Source organism: Oncorhynchus clarkii, unplaced genomic scaffold, assembly GCF_045791955.1.
Source record: "Oncorhynchus clarkii lewisi isolate Uvic-CL-2024 unplaced genomic scaffold, UVic_Ocla_1.0 unplaced_contig_4274_pilon_pilon, whole genome shotgun sequence".
Taxonomy (NCBI): domain Eukaryota; kingdom Metazoa; phylum Chordata; class Actinopteri; order Salmoniformes; family Salmonidae; genus Oncorhynchus; species Oncorhynchus clarkii.
Window position 1 is genome coordinate 12,473 of NW_027260912.1, and position 21,993 is coordinate 34,465.

Sequence of the window (21,993 nt, forward strand, 5' to 3'; positions counted from 1 at the left end):
TCCAAGCGTTCCGGAAGTTTCTTTCATTTCAGCGCATCTCATTTCTAAACATTTCAACTGTATGAAATTATATAAATATATATTTTTTTAAGATTCCACCAAAAATCAACAGAAAGTTCTCTCACATTCTTCTCTTCCTTGTGATTTAAGTGTTGAGACGACGCATAAAATGAAGCTGTAAACTTCTTATAGATACAACGAAATACGATGTATTGAGTCTCCATTCAGCCATTACCGGAGTGTGATTGACAGGTCCTTTTAAAACATGTCCTCAGTCGTAACATGACCTGGAAAAGAGACACAAGCGAGTATACGGAAGTTCAGAGAAGACATATAAATACAAAAAACCTCCCTTGTCTTGTCGATCACAACATCATTTTCTTTTTCTTCTTAAACAGAAGTCGTTTTTTTGTTGTTGTGGAGATCGCCAGATAAACTCTATAAATAGGGGTGGGCTTGGTGAAGATAGATTGACAGTATGGCTGAGACGGCCGAGCCCACGGAGGATCAGCTCATCCATTTTTTATTTGGGTCAGGGTCTGGGATTAACCCAGATAGAAATTGCATTATGTCTGTCTGTTATAGATGGCTTCCTGTTTTGGCTCCAATCCAATTTGCTATTCTACTTTTAAACGGGTTGACTGTGGAATGTTCAGTGCATTAAAATATAACATTGAGTTCTGTGGTTGCACACTACCAATGAAAAGTTGACCAAAGTTTACCAGACTACCAATAAAAGTTTATTTTAAATATCTTTAATAGTTTGAATAGGGAGGTTCTGTCAATAGAAGCAAAACACATTCACAAACAACAGTTAACTAGTAGTACATCAAAATAAAAACTAGTAAAACAGGTGAAATGTTAAGGTTTATAAATACTCCCAACCATTCATGAAGACTACAGTTTATTTGTTATTTCAGCCACAAATGTGAGGCTGATGAGGGGAGGACGGCTCATAATAATGTCTGGAACGGAGTAAATGGAATGGCATCAAACACATAGAAATAATGAGTTTGATTCCCCTTCCACCAATTCCGCTCCAGACATTACCACGAGCTCATCCTCCCTAATTAAGGTACCACCAACCTCCTGTGATTAGCAAATGGCTACTTTAACAGATGGGCTCTAGTTAAAGGAGTTAGATATCTGAGGAGTTCTACCGCCTCTGGTTCATTATGAACACTGCCGTTGACCTATCATCAATACCACAGGAGGCTCTTGAGGGGAGGACGGCTCATAACAATGGCCAGAACGGAGCTACATGGAAGAGAGATTTTTACTCAAGTATGACAACTGCGTTTGGAGGAAAAAGTACTCAGTTGTCATACTTGAGTAAAAGTAAAGATACCTTAATAGAAAATGACTCAAGTAAAAGTGAAAGTCACCCAGTAAAATACTACTTGAGTAAAAGTCTACAAGTATTTGGTTTTAAATACACTTAAGTATCAAAAAGTAAAAGTATAAATGATTTCAACTTCCTTATATAATGCATCCTCAGGTGGGCGGGGCAAGCGCGTTTCGACTTAATGAGAAAGCAACAATAAAGCCACATGATTCGTAGAGCCAGTGTTCCAATTATACATCACACTCTTGGGGGAACCCAACATCTATCAAGAGCTCTGTGACAGTTGTTTAATGTGCTGACTCTTTCAGTGAAAGTGTAAAAGGGTTCACTCAAGCTTTGCCCACACAGAAAACATTTTAGTAGTGTTGTTACTCATGTGTGAGGCTCTCATTTATTCTGGGCCAAAGCCAAGTTCTCAATCCAATCAAGGAAAGGAAGGGAGGTTTACACACATCCAGAAAAGTTGAAGTACTGCCCACAAACATGGTTACAAAACAGGATACAGTGCCTGTGTTTTGGCAGACGTGGACATTCCCTTTATTTTCATTGGCTCAGCCCAATTAATGACAGTCCTTCCTTCCTATCAAACGGTTGACCTTTTAATCTCTCTTTCTTTCTCCCCGAATCCATCTAACGATCTCGTTTGAAGAGAGTGACTGGGTGACTGAGAGCCAGTGGCGCTCAGTGCCGTTTAAGATAAGGGAGGACAATTAAAAAACACATTTCCATGAGTATGGCCTTATTTATATTACAGCATATTGGATGACTGTCATTTATATTCCATTCACCCAGTTCAATGTAACATCGATACGTTTAGGCTACTACGTGATACTGTAATTTTCCCTATACCCATCATGAAGTTGCTACAACCTAGCCTATGAATGAAAGTTTACAACATAGGTGCACACAGGTCGAGAGATGCACACTGTCCTGCATCTAGCTAATCTAGGGTGTAGTCATTAGTCCAACAGTTGCAAACAAGAGTTTCTATTGGACAAATTCAGGTCTGTTCTGTTTGCGTCTGTACTAAGACGTGTTTTTCAACAGAATCGGCAGAATGAATACACCCCTGATCACGCGTAAACACAGTTCACTTTCATAGCAGCTACGTTGTATTCCTTCTCGTATCATGCTCTCTCCTCCTCTCACCTCTTCCCTTTGCTTGTGGACTTCAATGCAGAACACATCAGCTGTGACCAGGCGAAATAAACTAAAGTAACTTCAGGCCTGAACTACACAGCCTGAGAGAGAGAGAAACAGTGAGATTGTCACGGTTCTCTTGTGGTGAAGGAGAGGCGGACCAAAACGCAGCGTGGTGGTTATTCATGTTTCTTTAATTAAGACACTATACATGAATAAACTAACGAAAACAATACATGTGAGAACTCAAAACAATCCTATCTGGTGCAAAACACAGAGACAGGAACAATCACCCACAAACACACAGTGAAACCCAGGCTACCTAAATATGGTTCCCAATCAGAGACAATGACTAACACCTGCCTCTGATTGAGAACCATATCAGGCCAAACACAGAAACAGACAAACTAGACACACAACATAGAATGCCCACTCAGATCACACCCTGACCAAACAAACATAGAAACATACAAAGCAAACTATGATCAGGGTGTGACAGAGATGTAGGAGAAACAGTGAGATGTAGGAGAAACAGTGAGACTGGCACAAACAGTGAAAGATACCTTCCTGCTGAGGAACATGCAATTGACCATTTCCCCCAGGGCAGTTAATAAAGAGAGAGAGATAAATAGGGAGAAAAGAGATTGAGAGATAAGAAGAAAAGAGAGAGAGAGAGAGAGAGGTACAGGCCTGAACTTCACAGCCTTTCGGAGAAAGAGAGAGGGGAAGTGAGAGATAGATAGAGAGGGACAGAGACAGACAGAGAGAGAGAGAGAGACAGAGACAGAGACAGAGACAGAGAGACAGAGAGAGAGAGACAGAGAGACAGAGAGACAGAGACTTGTGAGACGGAGACAGAGAGAGAGAGACACAAAGACAGAGAGAGAGACAGAGAGACAGAGACTTGTGAGACAGAGACAGAGACAGAGAGAGATAGATAGAGAGAGTTGTTATTGTTCCAGAGAGTGAACTACTCAGATTTCCCACTGAGTTGTACTGAATGTTTCATCACCACCTGTTTCTCACTGTGACCCGTTCACACCTGCCACATCACAAACAACACTACACCTTTATCAGTTGCACTGTAGGTGGGAAAGCAGGACCGTGATACCATTTTCAACTGGGGTTTTCCCAACGTAGTTTACATATATTAAAAAAAACATGTATTAAATTAAATCATTACAACATCTCATAGAATAGCTTGACAGGAGGCTAAGACCAATTACGGGAAGAACAAACCAGAGATGTTTGGCAACAGCAACCCTAGATGTACATGTTACATACATCATTGCTGGAACCTAGTAGGAAGAGGACAGGTTGTATGTTTGAGTCTCTCCTGACAGATTTGGGTCTGGATTCTGAGATTATGCATTTTCTGTGATATCCTATTGAATGCTAATATTAAGGTTTGCATGGGAAGAGGAGAAAAAAAACCAAGGATATCACATATATTATATATGAAAAATAGAATAGTTTTAAATCTGTTGATGGCTGTTGGACAGGTAGGAGAGGGAGGATGTCAGGTAGGAAAGGGAGGATTTCAGGTAGGAGAGGGAGGATGCCAGGTAGGAGAGGGAGGATGTCAGGTAGGAGAGGGAGGATGTTAGGTAGGAGAGGGAGGATGTTAGGTAGTAGAGGGAGGATGTCAGGTAGGAGAGGGAGGATGTCAGGTAGGAGAGGGAGGATGTTAGGTAGTAGAGGGAGGATATCAGGTAAGAAAGGGAGGATGTCAGGTAGGAGAAGGAGGATGTTAGGTAGTAGAGGGAGGATGTCAGGTAGGAGAGGGAGGATGTCAGGTAGGAGAAGGAGGATGTCAGGTAGGAGAAGGAGGATGCCAGGTAGTAGAGGGAGGATGTCAGGTAGGATAAGGAGGATGTCAGGTAGGAGAGGGAGGATGTCAGGTAGGAGAGGGAGGATGCCAGGTAGGAGAGGGAGGATGTCAGGTAGGAGAGGGAGGATGTTAGGTAGGAGAGGGAGGATGTCAGGTAGGAGAGGGAGGATGTTAGGTAGTAGAGGGAGGATGTCAGGTAGGAGAGGGAGGATGTCAGGTAGGAGAGGGAGGATGTTAGGTGGTAGAGGGAGGATGTCAGGTAAGAAAGGGAGGATGTCAGGTAGGAGAAGGAGGATGTTAGGTAGTAGAGGGAGGATGTCAGGTAGGAGAGGGAGGATGTCAGGTAGGATAAGGAGGATGTCAGGTAGGAGAGGGAGGATGTCAGGTAGGAGAGGGAGGATGTCAGGTACGAGAGGGAGGATGTCAGGTAGGAGAGGGAAGATGTTAGGTAGGAGAGGGAGGATGTCAGGTAGGAGAAGGAGATTGTCAGGTAGGAGAAGGAGGATGTCAAGTAGGAGAAGGAGGATGTCAGGTAGGAGAGGGAGGATGTCAGGTAGGAGAAGGAGGATGTCAGGTAGTAGAAGGAGGATGTCAGGTAGGAGAAGGAGGATGTCAGGTAGGAGAAGGAGGATGTCAGGTAAGGAGAGGGAGGATGTCAGGTAGGAGAGGGAGGATGTCAGGTAAGAGAAGGAGGATGTCAGGTAGGAGAGGGAGGATGTCAGGTAGGAGAGGGAGGATGTCAGGTAGTAGAGGGAGGATGTAAGTTAGGAGAGGGAGGATGGCAGGTAGGAGGAGAATGAAATATGCGTCACTGAGGCTGTCAGCCAGTAGAGTCCTTTCCCCTGGGGAGACCCCTGTGGTGAGTGTTTCCTCTTTGTACAGTATACTCTGCATAATCTCAGCACCCAGAACTAAATCTCACGCTGGCCAGCTGCTCTACTGTTACATCTGTCACAAAATACTCTGAACTGAAGGCTACTTCAACCATAACCTCCACCAGGCTATTGTGCATTAGGAGGAAGTGTTTGGGAATGAGATTACCGTCCTAAACCATGGGGTGCAGATGGAGGCTGTGGGGTGCAGATGGATGCTGTGGGGTGCAGATGGATGCTGTGGGGTGCAGATGGATGCTGTGGGGCGCAGATGGATGCTGTGGGGCGCATATGGATGCTGTGGGGTGCAGATGGATGCTGTGGGGTGCAGATGGATGCTGTGGGGTGCAGATGGATGCTGTGGGGCGCATATGGATGCTGTGGGGTGCAGATGGATGCTGTGGGGCGCAGATGGATGCTGTGGGGTGCAGATGGATGCTGTGGGGTGCAGATGGATATATTTCTGACAAATAAATAACATTTCCCACAAAACAAATGTAGCATACAATATAGCTCAGTATTTTAATTATTATTTCATACAGTCATTATATATCAAGGGTGTCAATAATTTGTGACTCCACTATATGTATGTGTGTGTGTGTGCGTGCGTGCGTGAGTGCGTGCATTTTGTAGTGGAAATTTCCTGTATTTACAAAATCATGAGAGCAAACCACCACACAAGTCAGAGTTATCATAAAGTCCATCTTTAATTATTATGAGCTCCATCACAACCCTGTGACTCTCAGATCAATTCAGTGTCTATAAATGAATTCTCTGAGAGTGCTTACAAAACAGTTCTTAGTATCATTTATAGCCCAGACACACCCATCTCAACTCACATGACGAATAACAGATCTTAAGAACATTACAAAGGAAGACTTTACTTGAGAGAGGAGTATTCCATAGCCAGACAGCATTGGCTATAAATTATCGTTCCGTTTGCTCTCCTAAAACGAGGTTCTACTTCTCGTTCTTGGTACAACATAGTACCAAGACATTAGGATATATATCAATTGTCATTTTAGACACTCCCATTCTGGACAAGCTCACGGAGACACAGTGACTGGCACACAGACATTGTGGAGCCAAGAGATAATTGGTTCCCCCTCAATCACCCCTTCACATGGTTTAAAATATATGTTTACATATGTTTACATATAGTAAAATACAAGCTTGACCCCTCCCCTCTCTGCGGCCCAAGTAACTGAACCCTGACAGAGAACAGAGAACTGCAACCGGCCAGCACTATAGTACAACAAGATACATTCTAAATGAGAAGTAAGTCACACGCATATAATGAAAATAAAACATCTTATCTATGTTACCCAACTATTCTGATTAATCCCCAACAATTTGTGTGTGTGTGTGTGTGTGTATACGTTGTTTATAAATGTTCAACAAGTCAGCAACATGTGTCTACTGTTCCAGACAGGGTCAAACAACATTGTGTCAAATTCCTCATCGATACGAGTGATGGGATGGAGTGTGACAAAGACGGGGAAGAGAGGCGACATCTCCTCTCCTGTAATGTTCTCCTGCCTGCCTGTGAGTCTGCCCATCCATCGGTCTGTGTTTCTCACAGTCACTCACAGTCACTCACAGTCACTCACAGTCACTCACAGTCACCCACAGTCACTCACAGTCACTCACAGTCACTCACAGTCACCCACAGTCACCCACAGTCACTCACAGTCACTCACAGCCACCCACAGTCACTCACAGTCACTCACAGTCACCCACAGTCACTCAGTCACTCACAGTCACTCACAGTCACTCACAGTCACTCAGTCACTCACAGTCACTCACAGTCACTCACAGTCACTCAGTCACTCACAGTCACTCACAGTCACTCAGTCACTCACAGTCACTCACAGTCACTCACAGTCACTCACAGTCACTCAGTCACTCACAGTCACTCACAGTCACTCAGTCACCCACAGTCACTCACAGTCACTCACAGTCACCCACAGTCACCCACAGTCACTGTCACTCACAGTCACTCACAGTCACTCACAGTCACTCAGCACGACCTGTTTGTGTTTTAGCAGCAACTTTGGATTTACTTGAAGACTCATCTAAACGTTTTCTTCAGGTCACGACATGACTGGTGGACTGACCAGATAGATGGGTTTTACAATCAATAATCAATAGCCCAATCAATACTCTTGGATTATTTGATTTCAGCCTACTTTCTATTTTCCTCTCAATGTTTATTTGGCGGAAACAAAAATGTGTAAACACCAAATCAGATTTTTGTATTTGACTTCATGGTGTTAAATGTATATAATTGTAACTAATGGGGGAGGTGATACACAGACTGCTTGCTGTATGTCTCATATTTTCCACAAGGGAGGTACAAAACATCACACAACGGCCCCTTTAAGAGGGAGGGACAACACATCACACAACGGCCCCTTTAAGAGGGAGGGACAACACATCACACAACGGCACCTTTAAGAGGGAGGGACAACACATCACACAACGGCCCCTTTAAGAGAGAAAGAGGGAGAAAGAGAAAGAGAGAGAGAGAGAGAGAGAGAGAGAAAGAGAGAGAGAGAGAGAGAGAGAGAGAGAGAGAGAGAGAGAGAGAGATGTGATAACAGTGACAGAATTGTTCTATGATGACAACCGGATTAATGTTTGACGCGCTGTCATATTAAAGAATAGCCACATTACAAATCCGTGTCGGACACATCAGAGTCAGACCGAACCTCGTAGTCAACATCTTCGCGTGTGGATTCCAACTTGAAGAAGAATTTTGGCGGTTAATTACGTGTCACAGGTAGGAAATTCAATTATCTTTTCTGTTTTCATAATTATTTATTGACATATTAGATGCAGCATAATTGTCTCTGGGTTGAATTCATCACCTATTTCTTTATTATTACCAAACTATGGGTTAAAGTGATTTCTTATACAAGTGTTTTTAAGTAACATTTTCTGCAATGATTATTGCATGATTATCCCATTAGCCTATGTCAACCTAACAACTACATGATTTTGAGATTTTGAGACTGATTTAAAACATGGAATTATTTATTTTCCAGCTAAATTATTATATTACTTGTCTATTATATTACTTCTATACAGTAGACTAATACCACTTTACAGTAGACTATACACCAGTTGCTAAAGGGTATAGGGTTTAAAAGGAAAATAAATGACTGTTGAATGAATTCCATAACAAGCTGTAAATTGAGCCAGTAACTTCTGCTAATAGAACGTTCATTCATACAGATGGTGTAGCTGAGACTAAATGGTCAATTGCATGTTCCTCACTAGGAAGGTATCATTCACTGTTTGTGCCAGTCTCACTGTTTCTCCTACATTCTCTCTCTCTCTCTCTCTCTCTCTCTCTCTCTCTCTCTTCTCCCTATTTTTCCCCCTCTCTCTCTCTCTCTCTTCTCCCTATGTCTCTCTTTCTCTCTCTCCTTTATTTCTCTCTCTTCTTTCTCTCTCTCTCTTCTCCCTATTTTCTCTCTCTCCTCCCTATTTCTCTCTCTCTCTCTCCTCCCTATTTTCTCTCTCTCCTCCCTATTTCTCTCTCTCTCTCTCCTCCCTATTTCTCTCTCTCTCTCTTCTCCCTATTTCTCTCTCTCTTCTCCCTATTTTCTCTCTCTCCTCCCTATTTCTCTCTCTCTTCTCCCTATTTCTCTCTCTCTCTTGCTCTCTCTATTTTCTCCCTATTTCTCTCTCTTCTTTCTCTCTCTCTCTTCTCCCTATTTCTCTCTCTCTTCTCCCTACTTCTCTCTCTCTCTTGCTCTCTCTATTTTCTCCCTATTTCTCTCTTTTTTCTCTCTTCTCCCTATTTCTCTCTCTCTTCTCCCTATTTCTCTCTCTCTTCTCCCCATTTCTCTTTCTCTCCTCCCTATTTCTCTCTCTCTTCTCCCCATTTTTCTCTCTCTCTCTATTTCTCTCTCTCTCTCGCTCTCTTTCTTTTCTTCCTATCTCTCAATCTCTTTTCTCCCTATTTATCTTTCTCTCTCTCTTTCTCTCTCTCTCCTCATTAATTGCCCTGGGGAAATGGAAGTGATAACAGCATTGGCTGAGCCTGTCATTTCTCCTTTCTCGCGCTCGATTATATCCTTCTCGCTTTCTTTCTCTCCTATCTCTCTCTTTCACACTCACTCTCTCTAATTGTCATTCTTGTGGGTTCCACAAAATGCATTGATTGTTTTCAATTGTGTTAATTGGTGTGGTAGCTTTCCCTGAATTGCTGCTTTCTTCTAACAGAACTTTATAACGGGTTTATAACGGGTTTATAATGCACTGAAGCTACTTTCTGTCTGTCAGGCAGTTAGACAGACATGCAGTACATGGGACTCACTCGGTGGACATTCTTATGGCCTCTGATAGTACGTGTGTGTGTGTACATACGTACGTGTGTGTGTGTGTGTGTGTGTGTGTGTGTGTGGCCACTGCTCAGATTGACAACTACAGTATATTTCATCTCCAATGTTTATTAAAAACATAAATATATTTTCACAATGAGCACTGATGTCTCTCAAACACATTGTTACATTAGTTGGTTAGCTAGCGAATTTGAGCCATATCAGCATTGACAAGAAATCAGTCAAAACACCTCAAAATCAGACATGAAACAAGATGAAACTAGCTGAAATCCGTAACTTACGATTCCCCACATGACAGTTTCTTGTCATTGTTAGTAGCTATCTGGCCATCCAGAATCAAAACAACTCTCAGATTTCAGCCCCGTTGAAGAGTATGCGTCGTTTTCGTGACGTTACCAGCTATCCCATCTATGTCAAACCAGAATGTAGATCGATGTGGACTGCGAAATGGAAAAACGTCCCTTATATAGGATAGGATTTGTAATGATGAAGAGGATTATGATTATATAAAGAATCATTTTAATAAAAGTGTCTACTTGAATCACTCAAATATTTAATAAAAAAATGCAATACACGAACAAATGAAACAAATACACCGCTGATATTTCAGCCTGGATTCTAACCAGAACCAGACGAGGATACCAATCACCACTTGGTAAATGGACGAATGTGTTGAAAAGTGTACGACGGGTGTTCTATTTCCCTGGCTAAGGCACATGTCACATGTTGAGTGATTTGTCCCTTCATTTGATAAACACACCGAACAGATGTTCTCTATTCTCCTGCAGTCATATTCTGCATTGAAGTTTGATTTTCCTCGCTGATAAAACCCAAGCCCAGATTCTAACCAACTCAGATACGATCATGCAATATATTCTCCTGCAGTCTGACTGATACTGACTGAAGAGTATTCCTATCGTAGTTTGTTTTTACCGACTGAGCCAAGAGATGCGTAGTATCCAGTCTGTTTTTACAGCACATAGTCTTACATCACATTCGGACTGAACTTTGTTTCTCCTTGCTGGCCCAGCACCAACTGAGGCCAGGTCTCGAACCACGGCATAAACAAACACGGAACATTCTCCTGCAGTTATAGATCAGACTCTAACAGTGGAGTCTTGCTACCATCGTTTGCTCTTCCTTGCTGGGACAGGAGAGAGATGACATACAACACAGTAGATACTCTACACAGATTCTAACCAAGACTCGGATATAATCATTGGACTAATGCATTTTTCTACACCGTCACCAACATGCTACAGTATAGTTTTCTTTTCCCTGTCTTGACAAGAAGATAGTGTACAGCCCAGACCAGGCTACTTCTGACCATGGACTACAGTCAGGGCCAAAAGTAATGGCCCCCTTGACAAAGATAAGCAAAAAATAATGCAAAGATGGAAATATATTGTATGCAACAAACAAAAACATGTATAAATTATAATATTTTATACTAATACAATTGCTTAGAGAAAGAGATTTTATTTAATAAGTAATAAAAAATAAAAAAATAAAAATATTATTGGCACCCCTGTTTTCAATACTTCAGCACCCTCCCCTTGGGAGGATAACAACACTGAGGCTTTTTCTAGAATTTTTAAGAGCTTGGAGAACACGTTGGGAGGCTGACATGGCCATTGCAAAATGGCCTAAAATGTCTTGGTACCGGGTAAAGTTCATGATGCCGTTGACCTTACCAAGGACCCCAGGACCAGTGGAAGCAGAACAGACCCATGACATCAAAGATCCACCACCATATTTTACAGTAGGTATGCTTCTGTTTTTGAACACCAAACCCACCACTGGTATGCGTGGCCCAAGAGCTCTATTTTCATGTCATCTGCCCATTGCACCGCTCGGAGTTCCAAGTGCCAATGCCGTTTAGCAAACTCCAAGTGGTGCTATGGTCAGATAACATGAACATAGAGCTCTTTGGCCACGCACATTAGTGGTGGGTTTTAAATACTGTAACATCAACCCAACCCAGTCCCCAGCCCAAGCTGTGTCTCTTCCAGCTGTGTAATTATCCACACTAGATAGCTCCAACTAGGGCAAACGCATGTCATATTCACCAGCACCACCCAGCCACAGCCCAGTCCACAACCCACAACCCAGTCACAACCCAGCCCACAGCTCACAACCCACAATCCAACCACAGCCCAGCCCACAACCCAGCCACAAATCAGCTCACAGCCCAACCCAGCCCACAACCCAGCCACAAGCCAGCCACAACCCAGCCCACAGCCCAGCCCAATACCCAGCCCACAACCCAGCCCAATACCCGGCCACAACCCAGCCCAACCCAGCCCACAACCCAGTCACCACCCAGCCCAGCACAACCCAGCCACAAGCCAGCCACAACCCAGCCCACAGCCCAGCCCAATACCCAGCCCACAACCCAGCCCAATACCCGGCCACAACCCAGCCCAACCCAGCCCACAACCCAGTCACCACCCAGCCCAGCACAACCCAGCCCACAACCCATCCCAATACCCGCCCACAACCCAGACACAACCCAGCCCAATACCCAGCCACAAACCAGACACAACCCAGCCCACAGCCCAGCCCAACCCAGCCCACAACCCATCCCAATACCCGCCCACAACCCAGACACAACCCAGCCCAATACCCAGCCAACAGCCCAGCCACAACCCAGCCCACAACCCAGCCCACAACCCAGCCCACAACCCAGCCCACAACCCAGACACAACCCAGCCCACAACCCAGACACAACCCAGCCCACAACCCAGACACAACCCAGCCCACAACCCAGACACAACCCAGACACAGCCCAGCCCACAGCCCAGCCCACAACCCAGACACAGCCCAGCCCACAACCCAGACACAGCCCAGCCCACAACCCAGCCCACAACCCAGACACAACCCAGCCCACAGCCAACAACCCAGACACAGCTCAGCCCACAGCCCAGCCCACAGCCCAGCCCACAACCCAGCCACAACCCAGCCACAGCCCAGCCCACAACCCAGACACAGCCCAGCCCACAGCCCAGCCCACAGCCCAGCCCACAGCCCAGCCCACAGCCCAGCCCACAGCCCACAGCCCAGCCCACAGCCCAGCCCACAGCCCACAGCCACAGCCCAGCCCACAGCCCAGCCCAGCCACAGCCCAGCCCAGCCCACAGCCCAGCCCACAGCCCAGCCCAGCCCACAGCCCAACCACAGCCCAGCCCAGCCACAGCCCAGCCACAGCCCAGCCACAGCCCAGCCCACAGCCCAGCCCACAGCCCAGCCCACAGCCCAGCCTACAGCCCAACCACAGCCCAACCACAGCCCAGCCCACAGCCCAACCACAGCCCAACCACAACCCAACCACAGCCCAGCCCACAGCCCAGCCCACAGCCCAACCACAGCCCAACCACAGCCCAGCCCACAGCCCAACCACAGCCCAACCACAACCCAACCACAGCCCAGCCCACAGCCCAACCACAGCCCAGCCCACAGCCCAGGATCTGTATCTCTTCTAGCTGTGTGCTTATGGACACTGTGAGGGAGGATTAATGTGCTGGTCTGGTATAGTGTATCAGCAGTGGTACTCACACATCCCACTGTGTCTAATGTCGCAGTCTGATTCCCAAACGGCTCCTTAGTCCCTGTAATGTGCACTACGTTTGACCAGGGCCCTGGTTGTACACTGTGGTACTATATAGGGAATAGGGTGTAATTTGGAACGCAGTTAATGTCCCTGACTACTATAAAACACAGAGATGTATCATCACTGGAACATGAGTTAGGATGATCTGTTGGGAGGTGGATTCAATGGTCAATTAATGAGAGAGAGTGTAGATGAATGTAATGTCATGCTTGTCAGATGTGTGTGTGGGAGGGAGGGAGGGATGGGATGGATGGATAGAGGGAGGGATAGATAGATAGAGGGTGTGTAGGGAGGGTGAGTGGGAGGGAGGGATGGATAGATAGAGGGTGTGTAGGGAGGGTGAGTGGGAGGGAGGGAGGGATGGATAGATAGAGGGTGCATAGGTGCGTGGGAGGGTGAGTGGGAGGGAGGGAGGGAGGGATGGATGGATGGAGGGTGAGTGGGAGGGAGAGAGAGAGGGAGGGATGGATAGATAGAGGGTGTGTAGGGAGGGTGAGTGGGAGGGAGAGGGAGAGGGAGGGATGGATAGATATAGGGTGTGTAGGGAGGGTGAGTGGGAGGGAGAGGGAGAGGGAGGGATGGATAGATAGAGGGTGTGTAGGGAGGGTGAGTGGGAGGGAGAGAGAGAGGGAGGGATGGATAGATAGAGGGTGTGTAGGGAGGGTGAGTGGGAGGGAGAGGGAGAGGGAGGGATGGATAGATAGAGGGTGTGTAGGGAGGGTGAGTGGGAGGGAGAGGGAGAGGGTATGTAGAGGCAGGAGATGGGATAAGATGCTGGTAATGTTTGTTGTGTTGAAATATTGTCATGTATGTATGAAAGAGAGAATGTGAAGAGTTTATTTCCAAAATGCTATATCCACAAAATATTTTTTTAAATTTTTTTGAATCAGAAATGATGGGTTCTGGGTACCTTCATGTGTGTAAAATATTAGTGTTCTATTAGTGTTTTTTATTTACAGATTTTAGATGTGTATTAAAATGTGTGTTTTTTTTTAGGTAAAAAAACCGATCTGTTGTTTAGCTGGAATGGAATGGTGATGTACTTTATATTTGAATCAAATCAGTCAATGAAATGTATTTTATAAAGCCCTTCTTACATCAGCTGATGACACAACGTGCTGTACAGAAACACAGCCTAAAAACCCCAAACAGCAAACAATGCAGGTGTAGACTGTGATGTGGGGTTGTCTCACCTAGCTATCTTAAGATGAATGCACTGTGCGGCACTCTGGATAAAATGTCAAACGTAAATGTTTTACATACAGATTTAATAATTACTGTATTGATTCATTTAAAAAAAGATGTATACTGTATTGTATATATTGATGTCACAGACTAATTATTTGTACAGTTCTCAGATCCATATTGTCACGTTATAGGAAAAATATGAGGATTGTCTTTCTGACAACTCCCATTTACTGCAACCAGTAAATCTGATGATTCATAGCAGTAAGAGAGGTCAGTATAGATTGTAGTTTCCGGCCTCCTCTTCTTCTTCTTCTCTTGGCCCAGTAGATGAAGTAGTGCACTATATAGGAACTAGGTTACTAAAGTAGTGCACTATATAGGAACTAGGTAACTAAAGTAGTGCACTATATAGGAACTAGGTTACTAAAGTAGTGCACTATATAGGAACTAGGTTACTAAAGTAGTGCATTATATAGGAACTAGGTTACTAAAGTAGTGCACTATATAGGAACTAGGTAACTAAAGTAGTGCACTATATAGGAACTAGGTTACTAAAGTAGTGCACTATATAGGAACTAGGTAACTAAATAGGAACTAGGTAACTAAAGTAGTGCACTATATAGGAACTAGGTTACTAAATAGGAACTAGGTAACTAAAGTAGTGCACTATATAGGAACTAGGTAACTAAATAGGAACTAGGTAACTAAAGTAGTGCACTATATAGGAACTAGGTTACTAAAGTAGTGCACTATATAGGAACTAGGTTACTAAAGTAGTGCACTATATAGGAACTAGGTTACTAAAGTAGTGCACTATATAGGAACTAGGTAACTAAATAGGAACTAGGTTACTAAAGTAGTGCACTATATAGGAACTAGGTTACTAAAGTAGTGCACTATATAGGAACTAGGTTACTAAAGTAGTGCACTATATAGGAACTAGGTTACTAAAGTAGGGCACTATATAGGAACTAGGTTACTATAGTAGTGCACTATATAGGAACTAGGTTACTAAAGTAGTGCACTAAATAGGAACTAGGTTACTGAAGTAGTGCACTATATAGGAACTAGGTAACTAAATAGGAACTAGGTTACTGAAGTAGTGCACTATATAGGAACTAGTCTATAATATGTGGCTGGTTATTGAATAATAAATAAATACAAGTGATGGCCATTTCCTTCATAACAATGAGATGTAACCATTAATGTCATCCTCTCTCTATGGGCCTTCGGTAGCTAGTTGTGACTATGTGACCAGGAGGATTTTTCAGACGAACAGGCTTAATCTGTATTTTTTATTCCCCTTTACCCAGTGACCTTTATTGTCCTGAACCTTAATCTCCTCTGTCTCCTGCATAGCTGCCGGAAGGAGGGTTGCTGGAGGGGCTGAAGCACCCCCTGATACATTTTAATAATTTTGCCCCCAAAATGATATTCTTTCCTGTATGAACAGACCATACATCATTCAAAATACTAGACCACGAGAGCATCATTTAGCCACAGAGAATCACTAGTTATACTAGACCAGAGAGCATCATTTAGCCACAGAGAATCACTAGTTATACTAGACCAGAGAGCATCATTTAGCCACAGAGAATCACTAGTTATACTAGACCAGAGAGCATCATTTAGCCACAGAGAATCACTAGTTATACTAGACCGGAGAGCATCATTTAGCCAAGGGAATCACTAGTTTATAAACAATTTCTTGGGATTACATTTCATCACAAGCACTTACAGTCGGGAAGACTGCAATTTGGGTAGCGACTGTGCCAAATATAGAACAGCTTGTTGCTTTGTGGTTTGTGGCCATAGACATATAATCCATAGAATCCTTTTGGAACCTCTAACTCTGGCAATTTTGACTGTTAAAATAATACTTTAGGATTTTGGCAATGAGGCTATTGATGTACTTCCCCAGAGTCAGATGAACTCCTGGAAGTAATCCTTTAAACTCATGGGTACACTAGAAATGGCTGCCAGTCCTGGCAATGGTTGCCAGTCCTGTCAATGGCTGCCAGTCCTGTCAATGGCTGCCAGTCCTGTCAATGGCTGCCAGAACTTCCATCTATGGATTATATTTCTATGGTTGGTTGCGGCTTTCAAATACAAATACCTACTGCTTAAAAAATAAATATATGTATATATATATATATAGTACCAGTCAAAAGTTTGGATACACCTACTCATTTAAGGGTTTTTCTTTATTTTACGATTTTACTAAAGACCCTGTCTTTCAAAGATAATTCGTAAAAATCCAAATAACTTCACAGCTCTTCATTGTAAAGGGTTTAAACTCTGTTTCCCATGCTTGTTCAATGAACCATAAACAATTAATGAACGTGCACCTGTAGAACGGTCGTTAAGACACTAACAGCTTACAGACGATAGGCAATGAAGGTCACAGTTATGAAAACTTAGGACACTAAGGAGGCCTTTCTACTGACTCTGAAAAACACCAAAAGAAAGATGCCCAGGGTCCCTGCTCATCTGCGTGAACGTGCCTTAGGCATGCTGCAATGAGGCATGAGGACTGCAGACGTGGCCAGGAACGCACAATCCCTCCATCAGTGCTCAGACTGTCCACAATAGGCTGAGAGAGGCTGGACTGAGGGCTTGTAGGCCTGTTGTAAGGCAGGTCCTCACCAGACACACCGGCTGAGCTTGTTGTCATTGCAGGCAATCTCAACGCTGTGCGTTACAGGAAAGACATCCTCCTCCCTCATGTGATACCCTTCCTGCATTCTCATCCTGACATGACCTTCCATCATGACAATACCACCAGCCATACTGCTCGTTCTGTGCGTGATTTCCTGCAAGACAGGAATGTCAGTGTTCTGCCATGGTCAACGAAGAACCCGGATCTCAATCCCATTGAGCACGTCTGGGACCTGTTGGATCGGAGGGTGAGGGCTAGGGCCATTTCCCCCATAAATGTCAGGGAACTTGCAGGTGCCTTGGTGGAAGAGTGGGGTAACATCTCACAGCAAGAACTGGCAAATCTGGTGCAGTCCACGAGGAGGAGATGCACCGCAGTACTTAATGCAGCTGGTGGCCACACCATATACTGACTGTTACTTTATCCCCCTGCCTTTGTTCAGGGACACATTATTCCATTTCTGTTAGTCACATGTCTGTGGAACTTGTTCAGTTTATGTCTCAGCTGTTGAATCTTATGTTCATACAAATATTTACATGTTAAGTTTGCTGAAAATGAACACAGTTGACAGTGAGAGGACATTTTATTTTTTTTGCTGAGTTTATATATATATATATATATATTATATTGTAAAATCTGTGTGTCTCTTCACTGGGAATTGATGACCATGTTGTTTTAATACTCTCATTTGGTCACTGTCAGAGTCATTTCAATCATTTGGTATAAAAAAAATTTGGTAGAATTGGATGAAATTGGTTTCTAATGCAATCTGGTTTCAGAGCTGGTCCTGGGCGCACCTCAGCCACTATCAAGGTCCTGAATGATATTATAATCGCCATCGATAAGAGACATTACTGTGCAGCCGTCTTCATGGACCTGGCTAAGGCTTTCGACTCTGTCAGTCACCACATTTTATTGGGAGACTCAACAGCCTTGGTTTCTCAAATGATTGCCTTCGCCTGGTTCACCAACTACCTCTCTGATAGAGTTCAGTGTGTCAAATCGGAGGGCCTGTTGTCTGAACCTCTGGCGGTCTCTATGGGAGTTCCGCAGGGTTCAATTCTCGGGCCAACCCTCTTCTCTGTATACATCAATGGTGTCGCTCTTGCTGCTGGTGATTCTCTGATCCACCTCTACGCAGACGACACCATTCTGTATTCTTCTGGCCCTTCTTTGGACACTAACCTCCAGACAAGTTTCAATGCCATACAACTCTCCTTCCGTGGCATCCAACTGCTCTTTAAATGCAAGTAAAACTAAATGCATGCTCTTCAACCGATCGCTGCCCGCACCTGCCCGCCCGTCCAGCATCACTACTCTGAACGGTTCTGACTTAGAATATGTGGACAACTACAAATACCTAGGTGTCTGGTTAGACTGTAAACTCTCCTTCCAGGCTCTCACTAGCTTTAATCAGCAGCTGTCAGAGCAGCTCACAGATCACTGCACCTGTACATAGCCCATCTGTAAATAGCCCATCCAACTACCTCATCCCCATACTGTATGTATTTATTTATCTTGCTCCTTTGCACCCCAGTACCTCTACTTGCACATTCATCTTTTGCACATCTATCATTCCAGTGTTTAATTGCTATATTGTAATTACTTCGCCACAATGGCCTATTTATTGCCTAACCTCCCTTATCCTACCACATTTGCACACACTGTATATATATATACCTTTTCTATTGTTGACTGCATGTTTGTTTATTCTATGTGTAACTCTGTGTTGTTGTATGTGTCGAACTGCTTTGCTTTATCTTGGCCAGGTCGCAGTTGTAAATGAGAACTTGTTCTCAACTGGACTACCTGGTTAAATAAAAAAATAAAAAATAAATTGGAAACATATGTTTACATTGCCAGAAATAGATAATAAACAAAAGTAAAATAAACAATAAAAAATTGACAGTAAACATTACAACCATAAAAGTTCCAAAATAATAAAGACAATTGTCTTTATGTCTATATATACATACCTCTTTCTCCCGCCCATTCTCTCTCTCTCTCTCTCTCTCTCTCTCTCTCTCTCTTGTTCTCTCTCTCTCTCTCTCTCTCTCTCTCTCTCTCTCTCTCTCTCTCTCTCTCTCTCTCTCTCTCTCTCTCTCTCTCTCTCTTGTTCTCTCTCTCTCTCTCTCTCTCACTCTCTCTCTCTCTCTCTCTTGTTCTCTCTCTCTCTCTCTCTCGTTCTCTCGTTCTCTCTCTCTCTCTCTCTCGTCTCTCTCTCTCGCTTTCTCGCTCTCTCGCTTTCTCGTTCTCTCGTTCTCTCTCTCTCTCTCTCTCTCGTTCTCTCTCGTTCTCTCTCGTTCTCTCTCTCGTTCTCTCTCGTTCTCTCTCTCGTTCTCTCTCGTTCTCTCTCTCGTTCTCTCTCTCTCGTTCTCTCTCTCTCGTTCTCTCTCTCTCTCGTTCTCTCTCTCGGTCTCTCTCTCTCTCTCTCGATCTCTCTCTCTCGGTCTCTCTCTCTCGTTCTCTCGTTCTCTCTCTCTCGTTCTCTCGTTCTCTCTCTCTCGTTCTCTCGTTCTCTCTCTCTCGTTATCTCTCGTTCTCTCTCTCTCTCTCTCGTTCTCTCTCGTTCTCTCTCGTTCTCTCTCGTTCTCTCTCGTTCTCTCTCGTTCTCTCGTTCTCTCTCGTTCTCTCTCTCTCGTTCTCTCTCTCTCTCTCGCTCTCTCTCTCTCGCTCTCTCTCTCTCGTTCTCGTTCTCTCTCTCGTTCTCTCTCGTTCTCTCTCGTTCTCTCTCTCGTTCTCTCTCTCTCTCTCTCGTTCTCTCTCTCTCTCTCTCGCTCTCTCTCTCGTTCTCGTTCTCTCTCTCTCGTTCTCTCTCGTTCTCTCTCGTTCTCTCTCGTTCTCTCTCGTTCTCTCTCTCTCTCTCTCTCTCGTTCTCTCTCTCTCGGTCTCTCTCTCTCGTTCTCGTTCTCTCTCTCTCTCGTTCTCTCTCGTTCTCTCTCGTTCTCTCTCTCTCGCCCCTCCTCTCTCTGTGTGCCCTAACAAACTCTATGACCATGGACAGAGACAGAGACACCCTTGTGATGCTCCCAACTCCCAAGAGTGATTATTATAAGAACATTTCAACCCTCAGGTCGTTATGTTCAAAGTCCTAAGGTCCTTATCACGTAAGGGTTGAATCATTGCCATAACAAAACAACTTTCCCTGGTGAACATCTACAGAATGTATCCAGCTCCTGTCTCAAAGCCAAATTAGTTGTTTTCTGTGTGTTCTTTAGTGGATTTGCTTACAGTGTTATTTTTCTTCTCCACAAATCAAAGTTCCTTCCATGTGTTCTTTTTCTTCTCCACCAATCAAAGTTCCTTCCATGTGTTCTTTCGCTCCAACATCTGTGGATGTGGGTGTACTGTATGAACTTTCCACTCACCTCCTGTGGATGTTCTGTGTGTTCTATAGCCTCTTCTCATGCTGTTTTCTGTTCTGTTCCACCAGGCTCTGCTGGCCCTGGCATCTCCCTCTGGACCTGGGGTGTGTCGGGGGCTATGGTGAGGACATGTGCCTCAGCGGGAGGACTGGATGTCATGGAGGAGATGGATTGGGGCTGCGGAGAGGATTGGGTAAAGTGTTGGAGAGAGGAGGGCTGGGCACAAAGCCTGGGAAAGAGAGAATACTGGAGAGAGGGAGGGCGAGAGAGAGAGGGCAGGGAACCAGGACATGGCTGGGTCAGGAGACAAGGCTTGGGAGAGACCTGGGTCGAGGCCTGGGAGGCTGGTCATTCACCCTGCTGGTCCTGCTCCTCCTACTCTCCCCGGTGTTCCCCCAGTGCCCTGACAGCTGCCACTGTGTGTGGGAGAGCAGCATGGTGCTGTGTACGGACGCTGGGCTCCGTGAGTTCCCCCAGGGCCTTCCTCCGGACACCGTCACCCTCCACCTGGAGAGGAACTACATCCGCTCGCTCCCCGAGAGCGCCTTTAGGCAAGGAAGATAACAATTGGGATTTTTTTTATTCACCTTCACCTTCATTATTGTCATTAGTTCATTTATTCATTGATTAATGAATTAATGAATTAATATTTTTCTATTTCTTTCATTTTAATTCATATCTGGCTCCCATTTTGGTTTTAGTTCCAGGTCTAGTTATGATGTTTCTGACACTTCGTCTTGTTATATACCTTCCTTTCAGGGAGCTGACACACCTGAGGGAGCTTTACCTCTCCCACAACCGCATCGACACCCTCTCCTCCGGGGCCCTGCGCCACCTGAGCTCAGAGCTCCGTCTCCTGGATCTTTCACACAACCTGTTACGCCAGGCCAGCCGGGACGAGTTCAGTTCCACGCGGGCCAAGACGCGCCTCTACCACAACCCGTGGCACTGCGACTGTACCCTGCAGGAGCTGGTGGAGACGTTAAATCTAGAGCCGGAGACGGTCAACGGGATCGTGTGTGAGAGCTCTGTGAGGAGCGCCGGGGAGGTGAGTCGCTGGGAGGATCCAGGGGGTGCAGGGGAGCACGCCGGTCAACCGCTGGTTAAATTGCTCGACTCTGGGGTGAACTTCTGTAATCTCCAGCGGAAGACCACGGATGTGGCTATGCTGGTGACCATGTTCGTGTGGTTCTTCATGGTCATTGTTTATGTGGTCTACTACGTGAGACAGAACCAGGCTGAGACCAGAAGACATCTGGAGTATCTGAAGAGTTTGCCCAGTCCGAGGAAAACAGTCACTGAGACAGACACGATAAGCACTGGTCTCTGAACTATTTATTTATTGCCTTTCTTTAATCAGGTAGGTTATTGAGAACACAGTCCCTTTTACAAAAACAACCAAGAGAAGGCCTACGAAAAGGCCGTAGGGACAATTCATGTCTCTGTATTGGGACTGAGCTTGTTAATTGAAAATGGACTATCTATAACAACTTTGACTTTAATTAAATGATTACAGCATTTTATTTTTGTAACTACTTTTCCATAATTATTTATATATTTTTGCCCTAACTACATTTATACAAAAAAAGATGGTTTTTGTATCCACTGGCATATGCACGGCTTTAACGCTG

At 44.7% G+C, this 21,993-nt stretch overlaps 1 protein-coding gene across 1 annotated transcript; it reads left to right on the forward strand.

Annotated features, from left to right (window-relative positions):
* The first annotated feature begins 7,899 nt into the window (after positions 1-7,899).
* On the forward strand, positions 7,900-21,963 carry LOC139402210 (leucine-rich repeat-containing protein 3-like). The gene is made up of 3 exons (XM_071146318.1): positions 7,900-7,970; positions 20,431-20,913; positions 21,122-21,963. Exons 2-3 carry the CDS (start codon positions 20,492-20,494, stop codon positions 21,690-21,692), a joined length of 993 nt encoding a protein of 330 aa, XP_071002419.1. The 5' UTR covers positions 7,900-7,970; positions 20,431-20,491; the 3' UTR covers positions 21,693-21,963.
* Positions 21,964-21,993: the final 30 nt, after the last annotated feature.